Source organism: Hesperophylax consimilis, chromosome 17 (genome assembly GCF_061612785.1).
Source record: "Hesperophylax consimilis isolate HC1 chromosome 17, BYU_Hcon_1.0, whole genome shotgun sequence".
Taxonomy (NCBI): Eukaryota; Metazoa; Arthropoda; class Insecta; order Trichoptera; family Limnephilidae; genus Hesperophylax; species Hesperophylax consimilis.
The window spans coordinates 23,488,281-23,501,790 of NC_142852.1; the positions used below are offsets into that span (position 1 = coordinate 23,488,281).

At 35.8% G+C, this 13,510-nt stretch overlaps 1 protein-coding gene across 1 annotated transcript; it reads right to left on the reverse strand.

Moving 5' to 3' along the window:
* Positions 1-9,856: 9,856 nt before the first annotated feature.
* Positions 9,857-12,148, reverse strand: LOC149416280 (uncharacterized). Its single transcript, XM_089641936.1, has 5 exons — positions 12,066-12,148; positions 11,832-11,983; positions 11,346-11,614; positions 10,698-10,766; positions 9,857-9,999 (listed from the first exon to the last, which is right to left on the reverse strand). The coding sequence occupies exons 3-5, from the start codon at positions 11,530-11,532 to the stop codon at positions 9,857-9,859; spliced, it is 399 nt and encodes a 132-aa protein (XP_089498062.1). The 5' UTR covers positions 11,533-11,614; positions 11,832-11,983; positions 12,066-12,148.
* Positions 12,149-13,510: the final 1,362 nt, after the last annotated feature.

Below are 13,510 nucleotides of genomic sequence, written 5' to 3' on the forward strand. Positions count from 1 at the left end.
AGCGTAAAAATAATTCCTGTCTCGCAAAAAAATTATTCTCTGCAATAATTGCCCGATTCGGCGGGGAACACTGGAACGGATTATTCAAATATAACGGAAGCTTTTTCGGAGTTGAAACAACCCAATTTGTATTTGAATAAAATCGACGTGAAGATTTTCTTACATTTGAATAGAACTCGGGAATCTGAATAATTGTTCAGCTTTTTCGAAACAACTCGCCCTTAGAATCGGTAATTTAGAAATATGTCGATAGTTTGAGAAATATTCATATATATATATATATGTATCAGGCGAATTGAAGTTATTGTCGCCGCATCGGGCATTCACACGTTGATTTACTCAACGCCCATGAAATAGATTTGTAAAAATGTGTGTGATTGGTCTGGCATTGGCAGCAATGAGCCCACTTTGTGGTATATTTGGCCTATGATTTTGAACGTTGAATGGAATCGTTGACCGTTTGCCGCAGTATTGTGAACTACAGTGTGGCGCAAAACTACCGATATGGTTTGAATGTGTAATACCTTTTTATTTAATGTTTAATTATTTATTTTTTTTGTTACAGGTACAGTATATTAATGGGGGATATTTTGGCAAGCGTGAAAAATTGTATCCCGCAAGTGGTGACCATTTTCGGCTTCGCACATTCGTGCTCTTTCCAGTACATTTTGCATAACTTTTCGTAAAATTTCCGGTGATAACACCGGCTTGAATTTCATTGCGAATATTTTGTTTTAGCTGTGGTATTGTCGCTGGCTTATTAACGTATACCTTTTCTTTCAAATAACTTAAGAGAAAACAGTCTGGCTCTGTTAAATCCAATGAACGTGGGGGCCAATTGTAATCGCTTCTGCGCGAAAAAACGCATTCGCCAAAGAGGTCCCGTAACAGAGCCATTGTGTCCCTTTCAGTGTGGGCTGTGGCTCCATCTTGTTGGAAACACAACTGTGGATGTTTTCTACAGCTGGCCTCGAAAAATTGTCCAGCATCGTTCGATATTCATCACCATTAACCGTAACTGAAGCGCCATGTGCATTTTCAAAGAAATATGTACCAATTATACTTTCAGACGATACACCGCACCAAACAGTACCTACTCTTAATTGAGTGTAATTGTTGCTGATGAACTGTTCTTGGATTCTCCGTAGCCCATATCCTGCAATTTTGCTTGTTTACGAAATCATTCAATTGGAAATGGGCTTCCTCGCTCATCAAATTGTTAATGAAATCGCGATTTTCTTCTGCTTTTTGTCGGAATAAAATGGCATGATCAAGCCGTTGTTGGTACTCTATCGGCTTCAATTCTTGCACAAGCTAAACCTTATACGGAAACATGTGCAATGAGGCAAAAATCCTCTGAACGGACCTCCGCGATAGCCCCAGTTGTGCCGAACGTCGTCTTGTTGATGTTTCTGGACTGTCCTGCACACTATCCACAACACGTTGGATATTTTCTTCCGTGTGGACCGTACGTGGTCTTCCGATACTTGGAAGGTATCTTACTGTACCATGTTGTTGAAAATTTGCAACCAGGGGGTTTATTGTTGGTGCTGAAGGTCCAGTATGCACCTTAAAAAAGCGACGATAAGCACGCTGCGTCAAAACAATGCACGGTTCATTTTCAAAATAAAATTCAACAATTGTTGGTCGCTCTTCTGTTGTGTAGTGTTCAATTTCAAATTCCCCAAATTTTAACAACGTAAATAATTATGTTCTGTTTTAATAACGAACGACGGATACAGCGGGGTAGCTACCTAGGGGCTACGCGGGGCAGTGCCCCGGGGCCCCTAAGCTCAGGGGGCCCTTGCTTCCTTACCAGAAATCTTGATCGAACTGAACTGTTGCAAAATTTTCCCATATTCAAAATAAATATGACAGGTTGCAACTTGCAACCCCACTTTAATCATAACAACTCAGTTGAGAGAAATTCAAAAGTTATGCCTAGGGAATTCCCCTAAATTCTTTCTGTAGGTTGGCAGTGTTGTCAATTTCACGGATAGTGATATGTGCGTCATTTCCCAGCGACACTTGTAGCGTATTAAAATATCGATAAAAAAAGAAACCCAGTGGTGCATTTAAACGCAAACAACACCAAGAAAGAGACGATAGTAAACAAAAATTACCCAAAATTGACAAGTTTTTTAGTCAGCCTTCTGCAAGTACATCTGGCCAAAATATTTCTATGTGGTAACTGCAGTGTTGGTTGAGAAGCCTACTGAAGAAGATTCGACAATTATTGCAGTTGGAGATACCTCCGCCGCCGATCATGTGAACGTGGATGATGTTTGCATGACACACATAAGAGCGGAGGGTTTGGAGGAACCACAGACCTCAAATCTTCTTATGACTTGGGAAACTTCACGAACAAAATATTAAGTGATAATGAAAAACGTCAAATTCTTGATATGGGGCCTTTACAGCCTTCAGGACCTTTTCCAACAGACATCAACCAGAACAATAGGTGTTTTTCAAAATCGTACTACTTTTCGTGTTCTAAATATGGGCCAGTTAATCGTTTTTGGTTGTGTTATTCCAAAATACTAGACGCTGCCTATTGTCAACCCTGCTGGTTATTTGCTTCACAAAGGAATAATGTTTGGTGTACGGGAATTTGAGATTGGAAGCATTTATCAGAAAGAATTAAACAACACAGTTGTTCGAGTGGCCATTCGGAAGCATGTGCTGTGTGTGAATTTTGAAAAAAACGATACTAATACTATCGACAAGGAACTTGAAAATGAAATTCGCATAGAAGCATCATTTTGGAAAATGGTTCTTCAAAGGTTATGCGATATCGTACTTACCCTACCAAAGAGTTCTTTGGCTTTGAGAGGACATCAAGAAGACTTAAGTCAGGAAGGATACCACGGAAGTTGTCTGTCCTTTGTAGAGCTTGTCGCCCGATATGATCACATTTTGCGGCAAGTTTTGGATGTACCCAAAGGTAATAATAATTATTTCTAAGTTTTTTATCGTTTTATTTTGTTATAATTATTAACTGTTTAACTTGACTTGACTTTTTTGAAATTGTGTTTTTTATGTTTTTTGGAGCTAAAAGATATCTGAGTGTAACAATTAAAAATGAAATGATTGAGAGCTTGGGAACCAAACTCGAAACCTATCTATTAGAACAAATTAGAGCGTCACCGTTTTTTGCCATCATAGCAAAAAATAATAATAATGGTATAATAATAACATTTTTTACCGTTTTTTGTCATCATAACATAGGACATATCGAAGGTAGATCAGCTTAGCATTGTAGTGAGGTATGCAGTAATAACCAGATCGGAAAATGGACAGCCAATTGATATAGAAGTAAAATAATTGTTTCTAGGCTATGATGTGCCAGTATGATGAGTGGTGTGTATAATGTAAACATATTAAGGATATCCAGCTTAACGCGGAGTACGTACATTGTGCCACTCATAATTTAAATTTGGTGATAAATGATGCCGTTAGCAGTTGTGTGGAAAGATTTGTATAACTTTTTTGGAAACAGCATCAAACGCTGGGATCTACTGTCAAAATTCACTGGCGAATCGGACACCACTCTAAAAAAACTAAATCCGACTAGATGGTCCAGTAGGGTCAATACGATATATGCAATAAAACTTCGTTATTTTGATATTATCAAAGCATTATCAGAAATAGTTCTAAAGAGTCCAAATAAAGATGAGCGTAGTGAAGCAGAGAGTATTAAAACAAAAATGCTAAATTTCGAGTTCGTGTTGCTTTGCGAATTCATGCACAGTGTATTAAACGACATCAATTATGCATCCAAAACTTTACAAAAATGCGACATCAATTTGGGCGAGGCGAGTAAAGTTTTAGCAGAGACCAAAGCAAAGTTGCAAATTTATAGAAATGATTTCGAATTATTCAAGTGCAAAGCCAGTGAAACTGCAAGAAAATATGGTATTTATACCCATTTTCAAGAAAAAAAGGCAAAGAAAATTTAAAAAACCTTTTGATGAATTAGCTGCTGATCACCGATTTCCAAACCGAGAAAAAATATTTAAAATTGAGATTTTCAATAATGTACTAGACACATTAATATCTCAATTAGATACACGGTTTATTGGTATGAGTGCAGTCTGTCATATATTCGATTTTCTTACACCAACATTTTTATTACATGTTGATGAAGCAACTTTATAACAAAACTGTGACGAATTCCAAAGAAAATATTCAGATATAATAGGCCCTAGTTTTTCACTTTAATTTATTAATATTTACCACCTACTTTTACCTCAACTAACTCAAGCATGGACTGTTCACTAATTATGTAAGGAAATAATGAGCAAATAAGGAGTACTAATGTTATTATTCTTTACAATTCCTGTCACTTCTGCAGCAGCTGAAAGGTCATTTAGCAAATTAAAAATAATAAAAAATTATTTAAGAAATAAGATGGGCCAAACTCGACTCCGACATTTATCGCTAATAGCCATTGAAAACAAAACCGCATAAAGCCTGGATTTAAACGAAGTCATTGATACTTTTGCGAAAACTTAAGCTAGGAAAAAATTGTAAATATAATAGTTATTTAGTCAGTTGGTAGGCCCGACCTTTATATAATAAAAACCTTGAATCTTCTCTATTTCGTTTTATTAGCCAAACCTACACCAAGTATCAATTGTAATTTATGTTGTTACTGTTTAATAATTTTATTACCTGCCCCGCAGTCTGCAGTGCACAAAAAAAGCTTAAGTAGCTTAGCATTTTTTAAGTGTTTGCATATTTCATATTTTTATTTGATAAAACCTAATCAGTTTACATAGCAGTGCGGCCCCATTTTTTAATTTGCCCCAGGCCCCTTGGTAACCTAGCTACGCCACTGCATTATGCATTAGGGTGGAACACTTTTGTATGAAAAATTTTTTTTTTTCGAAATTCGAATTGGAATACCAGGGAAAAGTTGCTTTATGTAATTCTAAATAACAGTTCTCAATTTGGAACTTCTAGCTCGACATCTTGAGGTCCCGCCAGAGACTTGAAATTTTATTTTTTAAGTTTTTATAGACGTTTTGTATTAAACACCCTATAAACAAAATAATAAGTAAATATAATATGTTATGCATGAAATGATAAAATAAAAGTAGATTTTAATTAATAAAAACATTTATTTCAAAATTTAACACAGATTAAGAAAGTTATGTTGGTATGAATAAAATCATTTTTTATAGCAAAAAAACATTTTTAGGTTCAAACTTTGGCATGAGCTGTTTTCGAGATGCTAATTTAGATTTTATGAATCCCTCTCGTCTTATCTTGTCGAATGCACTTAGAATTGCTTCTGTCACAACTTTTACAAATCTTTCCACAGCCTGGGTATGGCAAGTCAGTCTCATAAACTTCAACAATGTATCTTCTCCATTTTCAATAAGATCTTGTAACTGACCATCGGAAATATTCATCAGTATTGAGGGTTCGTATATATTTTGTTGCCAGTCAATCATGTCTATGTAAGAACATGCATTTAAGTTCACTTTTGGCACCTCAAAAATGCGCGAAACAGATTTTTTATTAACTTGACGAGCCTTTAAAATGCGTCTTGCAGCGAGTTCTCTAATGTGCTTACATGGATCTGTTATCATACTCGACAACAAGTTTTCTGGATGAACGAAGTAACTGTTACAAATTATAACAGGGTCCACTATCGCTAACAACTCGTTGGACAAATATCTAGTGCTGTTAATGAGGTTCCATAAATGATTTGAACCATCTTTGGAGGATGAATGTGTTTTGATATTAAACCAGACAGGAGCGTATGATTATACGACAAACGTTGCTAAAGTCACAAGATTTTGTTGTGGATTTTCTGTAGAAATATACAAATGCAGTATGCGATTAGCTCTTGTCAACCAGCGAGCAAGGGGTAGTTTACCTGGGCTTCTCTTAAATAAATCCAGGAGACCAGGATCCATTTATGACAGCAGTAGTAATTTCTTGTAAATATTTCTGGTCTGTACTGAGATCTGTGGATATTTGTGGAGGTTGTTCACCTTCTCAAAGTTAGCCAACGGCAGCGTCTCGCATATCTCTAATGCTTTACCAATTTGACCTGCAAATGATTAGGTCCTGCAGTAGGGCCATCCAAATAGGTAAACAAATGCCTCAATGGTAACTCATTGGAGTGTAAGAGACAAATTATCCATTGCAATGGTCGAGATAGTCTGTTTTCCCTGTATTTGTGTTTTTTCCATCACAGCCAACAGCCATTAAACCATCTAGTGATATCTTTTCAGTCGTTAAAAATCTGTGGATAGCTCTTTCAATATTTCTTGCACTGCCCGATGTTGGAACCCCATACCCAACATAAACAGTACCTGGTTCTTTTATAATCGAAATATGTTCCTGTTGTACAATCACTCTAAGCCTCTTCGATCTTTTCAAAATAGTTTTAGCCGCCTTGTCTTTCTTTCCATCGAAATATAATGAAGGAATTTCTGTTACTCTTTCTTCGGTTAAAATTTGCTCGCGTTTCATTCTGCCTTATTGTTCTTAGTTTCATCCTATCTATTATGCCTCATTTCTTGTTTGAGGGTACGTAATCTTCTATTCAGTAATTTTTTACTATGGATAATATCAGTTCTTCCTAAAGCCATTAGTCAGTTAGTGCGTTGGTCTTCTTAAAATATTTGTTCCTCTTTTTGAACTTTTTTTTCTCTCAAACAAGTACAGCTTACAAATTCTTGACATTTACTTGCAGCTATGTCAAAAATCTTTCTACTCTGTACTCTGAACTCTTCTAACTTTTCTTCCTTAAGTTTCTTCAAAGACTTTTTCAAATTATAACACTTCGAGTGATAACTTTTTAGTAACTGTAAGATTATTTTGTGTGTGACAATTGGAATCGAAGATTTTATCCACAATTCTTCAATTTTCGTTCAAACTACTACGGCAATTTCCAAATACGTAGGTTCTTTTGTTGTGTTATTCCTTGTTAAGTTAAGTCTTGTCTAACCCATTCGTAGAATTTCATCACATTTTAATACGTAGGTAGGATATTCTCTTTCAACTCTGCACTTACACCAAATATCGGACATTTAAAATTTTGTCTTCTAGAAATCAGTTTAATTCACTTAAAAAACGTTTATCAATAAGTACTCGTGAATATAATTGACGCGCGACCTTTCACCTTAGACAATTATCGACAGTAGTTTAAACAAAACACTGCATTTCGTAGATTGTCAGGTGCCGCTTTCCGCTTCGTCCCGCACTTTGCACCTCTGTTACAGCGCCAAAGTATATTAAAATAAAGAAATATTTGATTGCAATAGCTAGTTAACTATATTTGAATATGTTTTTAAATAAAATAAACCTATTTTAATAAATTCTGTACTATTTTCTAGGCCGCGCAAATATCCCCTAAACTGTCGTTTTTGTAAATGTTCGATGTCTTGGCGGGGGCTCTTACCGTTGTCTGATATTTTTTATATTTTTAATTGAGGTAATTGATGGCAATTGGCAACTTAATACAACTATTCCAAATCAGAATTAGAAAAAAAAATATTTCGTTCCGCCCTATTATGCATGTTCATTGCCCACTCGAACGATCGCGCGTCAAAAAACTTTTTTCTCCGATTGCTCGCGGTTTTTTGGCGACGAATTTGAATATTTTCCGACAACATTAAAAAAATCAAACCTCCGAATTTTAATACAGAGACATAAAACTGATATACAGCCAATGATTTCACCTATATTTTAATAATTATTCTATATTTTTAGAATTGATAGATAAATTATTAAAAAATCTTAAACTTTATAAATGCGCCAAATTAGCGTTTTTGTGATTTGAAATTGCCGCCAGTGGCAGTTTTAAATATCTTTATAGAATATTTTCTACGTTTTTATGTTCTCTATGGCCTGTTTGATAACCACAGATGCAAGAATATAATAGAAAAATAATTTTTTGTTCGTTATGCTCTCTTCAAAAGTTTGGTTAGAAAATAATTTTTTTAAATTTGAGTGCGTGACGTGTCAAAATTGAAATCACTGTATTATACTATATAATAAATTTACTACAAAAACTGGTAAAACGTTAGGAAGATACATTAACTGTCTACAATTATTAATACGCATAGTCGCCGTGTTAGCTTTATTTTATTCATTTGATGAATTATACAGAGAGCCTATTTCACGATGTCAAAATCATGGTGCTACTTTTTAAATAATTGTAAATTAGAACTGGAGATTTTCAACCATGTTTTTATATAACGTGCAAAACGAGGAAATAAGGCTTAAAATGAGATATATATTATAGATATAAACATTGCCAATATTTCAGGGGGATACTTTGAAAGTTGATGAAATTCACCAATATTTGACGAAAAATCACTTCTGACAGCTACCTTAAGGTCAATCTACATAGGGTAAATCGGAATATGTAAAATGATGATAAATTTGTATATATATATCAAACCTTTGTATGACCGTAGAATGGCAAATAAAATCATAGTGATAATTTTATATCTAAACGCAAAGGTATCGAAAAAAATGGGTGAGGGGAAAATAATTGATGGAACCAATAATTGATTTATTTATTAAGCCCTAATATCCTTTTAAATCAATATTACAGTTGTATGGTTACAATGAAAGAGCAGTATATTGATTTAAACATTGTTTACACACTTTGTCATAATAAAAATGTATTCAGTTTATTGGTTTATTCATAATTAAGGAAAATCAATACATAATAATATCATTGTGCCTCGCTATAGAGTGAGATTCTGAGTATCGCTCTGGTGAGGGACCACCATTCAGAATTGAACATTGCTTGAATTGGCTTAGTTATGTTTAGTGACTAGATCTGGAAAAGCCTCTTTACAGAAAAATTGACAAAATATAATTAAGACATAAAAATAAAACGAGTTATTTAATGTGTACAATAAACAGGGAAAAATGAGAATACCTGTGCATTTGTTAACATGCATATTTCAATGATCAGAATTGAAATATACATATTAAATGTCCACCGAACCTTATCATATAGAACCTTTGAGGACAACATAACATGAGACGTGAGTATGCGGAAAGAAATGATTAAGTCCAGCCATGCAGGCCATCATAATTGATGTTCAAACAAATTTAATTAAATTTATAAATTTGAATTTCATAACTAAAAAACCAAAAAAGAAAAAAATGAAATAAAAAAAACCCTCAGCAAATCTATATTGTAGTGTGATATGGCTTCATGCAATCATAGCATAATGCCACATCACACTTTGTAAGGGTCCTTTTGAAAATGTTATTTATGTTGCACCACGCACATTTCACCTTTTTCCCGCTACGGACCTTTCAGGATAGGTCGCAGAGTCTTTCCTTCAGCTATTAGGCCAATGGTCCGCACAGTCGTGTCAATTTGACTACGACAGAACAGCAGAAGGAGTTCATCCGCAACCTCACTCCTGAAGTTTCGGTACAAAATGCGTTTATTTTCCTTGCGGAGCTTTGAGCCGTACAATATATACGCATTCTGCACCGAAACGCTTAGTAGTCTCCTGAAAAGCTTCTTGTACCAGACCAGGTTTCGCTGTCGTTCAATGGGGAAGCCTGACAAAAGCTGATCTTTTCGGTCAACCCCCCCCCATTACCTTGTTATAGTCTAGTACGAGTTGAGGTTTGTAAGTCTGATTGATCTGCATACCTGTTGGTTTCTCTCGCGATCAGTTCAACGAAATCTGCATCAAAGATTTTAAGAAAGGTTTGCCCATTTCGTCGGTATTGAAAGTTGGTCTTGGCGTGCCTGTGAAAGTCTCCCTTATCCCGTAAGATATCATTAGACCAATCGAAAGAGTAACCTTCAGGCGGCAGAATCGAACGCATTGCCTCACTATCTACCTGGTCTTGTCTACTAAAGTCTATGGGAGTTAGGTGAAACGTTGATAATATTATGATAAAGTATTGGTGGCATGCAGAAGGTATCCTCATCGCTCTCTTCGTGGTCGACGTCGCTCGCTTCGTCATCCTCGTCGCTCGATCTGTCCATATCCATTTCTGAAACAACAGAAAACCCAAATTAATTTAATGTGTCTATATTACGATAACCCACTGCCTCTGGTACGGCTTATGACTCGCAATACGATGGTCGCGGGATCAAATCAAATAAATTATATTTGAATAATTAGTGTTATTTTCACACAAAATTCATTAAAAATAATATATATTATATTTGCGGCACGTTCCAGAGTGGAAGATACCCATAGTATCGCCCTGGTGTAAGACCCCATTCAGAATTGAAACGTTGCTTGAAATGGCTTTAGCCGTGTTTGGTGACCAGTTCTGAATAGCCAGGTACTTTTCCACCTCCCTCTTCCACACCTCCTTCCCCTACCCGCTACCTTCAGCCTCACAACATACCCCGATTGGGGATGCCATAGTCTCACTGGCTCCATACGGTTGGGAGCAATTGATACTCATGTGCGGTAAGCACATACAAAAATATATATCTAATGATTTTTCACGGGTCTGCGTTAGTATTTAAATTGTGGTTAGTAAAAAAGGCTCTTGTGGGGTATTCATATAAAAATTTAATCAAATACTTGAGGCGGGCAATGTCAGGAGTCAGAATAGCACAGTCAGGTAGGTATGGAATGAAGAAAAGAGTGTGTGTGCCAAGATCGAGTTGCATGGTGGTTCATCCTCTCTGCCTACCGAAATGGCGTGAAGGTAAGTTAGTTAGTTTTATAACTCACGGTTTCCAAGTACAGACTCTTCTAGTACAGCTGCCTCGTCCACGTTACTGTTTCTGCCCATGTCTGACTCTGAAATAAAAGAAAACACAAATTTACAGTAGAATTTGGATATAATGACTTTGCATTTAACGGTCTACTGTTTTAAGTGACGATAATGTAAACTCTAGTAAGGTTTCATAGCTTTTAGTAGGAAAACGTATCCGTTTAAAGTGACCAACTACGTAAAGCGACCTATTTTAATGATAATTTGTCCGGTTACAAAACCCACCTACCAATACAGCCTCGCTTTTGACTAGGAAGCTCGACACAATGAGTCCCGTGAAGCGAAAGTGTTTTTTCAATTTAAGAAAAAAATGCTGTATTACACCGTTTAGAAGCCGGTGAATCAAATTTAATCCTCGCAAAGAAGTTCGGCATGTCTTATTTCTCACTCTGCAATACCCGTTACAGAAAAAAAAGATGTGTAATGATGCATCCACGTCATAACAACAATACATTTTGTATGTTTGTTATGTGGAATTTTTAAGTACTATGCTTATTTCCTGCCAATATACCAACAGTGAAACTGTGCTAGGGATATCAATATAAAATATAGATAATTGATTTTATATTGAGCCCCTGGTATGACATTTCAAAAAATAAACTCACCGTTCCCAAACGCCGACAATTCTTCGTAGAATGGCACGTCCACCCACAGCTCGCTGTGATAGCCGGCCTCCGGAGAGAAGAGTTCCCCACTCCGCGATGTCCCAGGTAACGGCTCGGGAGATGCTGCACGGATAGGCATAATTGGTGCATTGGGAGCCGTTGATTGGGTCTGTGCGGGAGTGGACATCCACGGTGGTGGTACGGGTCGTGGCAACGGTGAAGGCGTCCCTTGTGAAAAGGGACACGTTGTTCTCTCCGGAGATGGAATTCTGAAAACATTTACATAAATCATATAAATTGTTCTCATTCACGTGTGAAACAGTAAGTACAGTATGTAAATAAACAATAAAATTAGAACTCTGTAAAATATGCACTGAATGTGCCAAATGCACAGAGCGCTGATCTTACCAACTCTCACTGTAAGAGTGGAACGCTGTCAGGAAAAAACAATAATATTGTATCAAGCATCTAAATACGATTACTTACTTTTGTTTAGTTTTTCTTGGAGGAGCAAAATGCGCGCCGCCTGCTTCTTGAATTTTCGGCTTTCCAGCTCTTGCCGGAAGGAAGCAGGCAGGGCCCTAACAGCCTTTAGGGCCTTGACGCGATCCTCTCGCACCAGTAGCAAAGCAGGGTCGCTGTTTAAATAAATACAAATATATGATGAGTTCAACGGCCACAGCAAAGTACTTTCATAAAAAAACATTAAAAAATACTAACACTCCAGACGAGGCTGCAATTGCAGCTCTGCGTTGACGTCCACGTGCAGGTAGTCCGGCACCAGCTCGTACCCCACCTCTCCCTCTTCCTCTGCCTCATCTTGCAGTCAGCACCACTCTATATATTTTAAATTGAAAACACTTAATGTAAGTACTTAAATGTTTAAATTTTGTTAAATATTGCACTAATATAAAATTTGAAAATAATTATTGGGTCGTGGAGTGATCCCTTTCCCTGGACGACAGCTGTTTCTGCACAAATTTGGTAAAAGTAAACAAATTAATTAATTATACAACTAAATTACTAAATTTTTATTGTGTGACGAAGGCTTTACACCATTTTACATGTGAAAAAGAGTCAACTTTTTGACATATGACTTAAAATAATTGGTTAACAAATATCTGTATTAATAATGAACCAATTCAAATAAAACCTATATATATCTCTTTGTTTTGAATCACTGTGATGGAATATCTCTATTTCAAATGCGCGAGTGCAGTATTTAAGACATTATTGTAAATCAAAAACAGATGACGTCTTCAGTTGACGTAATCTTACACAAAAACTTCAACCAAAACAATATATTACAAACAAACGAATTAAAAACGCATTTCAAAGATAGATCAGTCAATCATGATTACACAGATATATAATTATGCGTTAAAACCCAATAAATTAATTACTTACGGCATTTCAGGAAGAGTCCAAAATTTCGTGAATGTTGAAAATTTATAATTTTGTTTTTTGACAGGACGCCATAAAAAAACCGTGAAAACTCGTTAAATAACACTTCAAAGACAACGGATAAGTTCATAGACAAAGAGAATATATTATCAGTTATTCGATTAAACAAGTAGCTGGCCATGGAAACGTTTTAAATAATTACAATAAATATTTTACGAATGGTAGAAAAATCGGTCCATTTTTGGACCGATATCAATCGCAGAAAAATAAAAGTGGTCGATTTTTCGACCGAAATCGTTCCAGTGGATAAGCATAGTAAATACAAAACAATACAAGAACAACACATTGAAAAACATTTAATATTATTATTATACTGGCCTTCAATCGACGAAATAACTACAATCCTAGTCACTTAATTAATGCAATACAAAAAGCTACATCAGTATTATTAAACATTATTAATAACATTATACGTCTTAGTATCAGTAATTTTTCAGTGAACATAATTCTTGAATTTAAAACCCTTAGAAAACGTGCTTACAATTCATTTTAATTTTATTTCCAACTGTAACCGTTACCACTCAAGTTTCAATGCGACCCCATCACTATTCCAACATGGCTGACAAACGACCGTTTAGTGTTTGAAGTCGCCGGTTTGATTCGAATATTTACGTTTTTAATTTCAGTTTTTAATGGTTATTTCGTTTCTATTTATTCGTTTTTTTAATAATATGTCTTATTGTGAACTTCATAAATGGAAC

What these genes read in the sequence shown, in the direction of transcription:
- LOC149416280 (XM_089641936.1), bottom strand. Translation starts at nt 11,532, where the DNA reads ATGTCCACTCCCGCACAGACCCAATCAACGGCTCCCAATGCACCAATT. An exon ending in ATTGTCGGCGTTTGGGAACG is followed by an intron (nt 10,767 to 11,345) that starts GTGAGTTTATTT and finishes CTTTTATTTCAG; the next exon opens with AGTCAGACATGGGCAGAAAC. An exon ending in AGAGTCTGTACTTGGAAACC is followed by an intron (nt 10,000 to 10,697) that starts GTGAGTTATAAA and finishes CTGTTGTTTCAG; the next exon opens with AAATGGATATGGACAGATCG.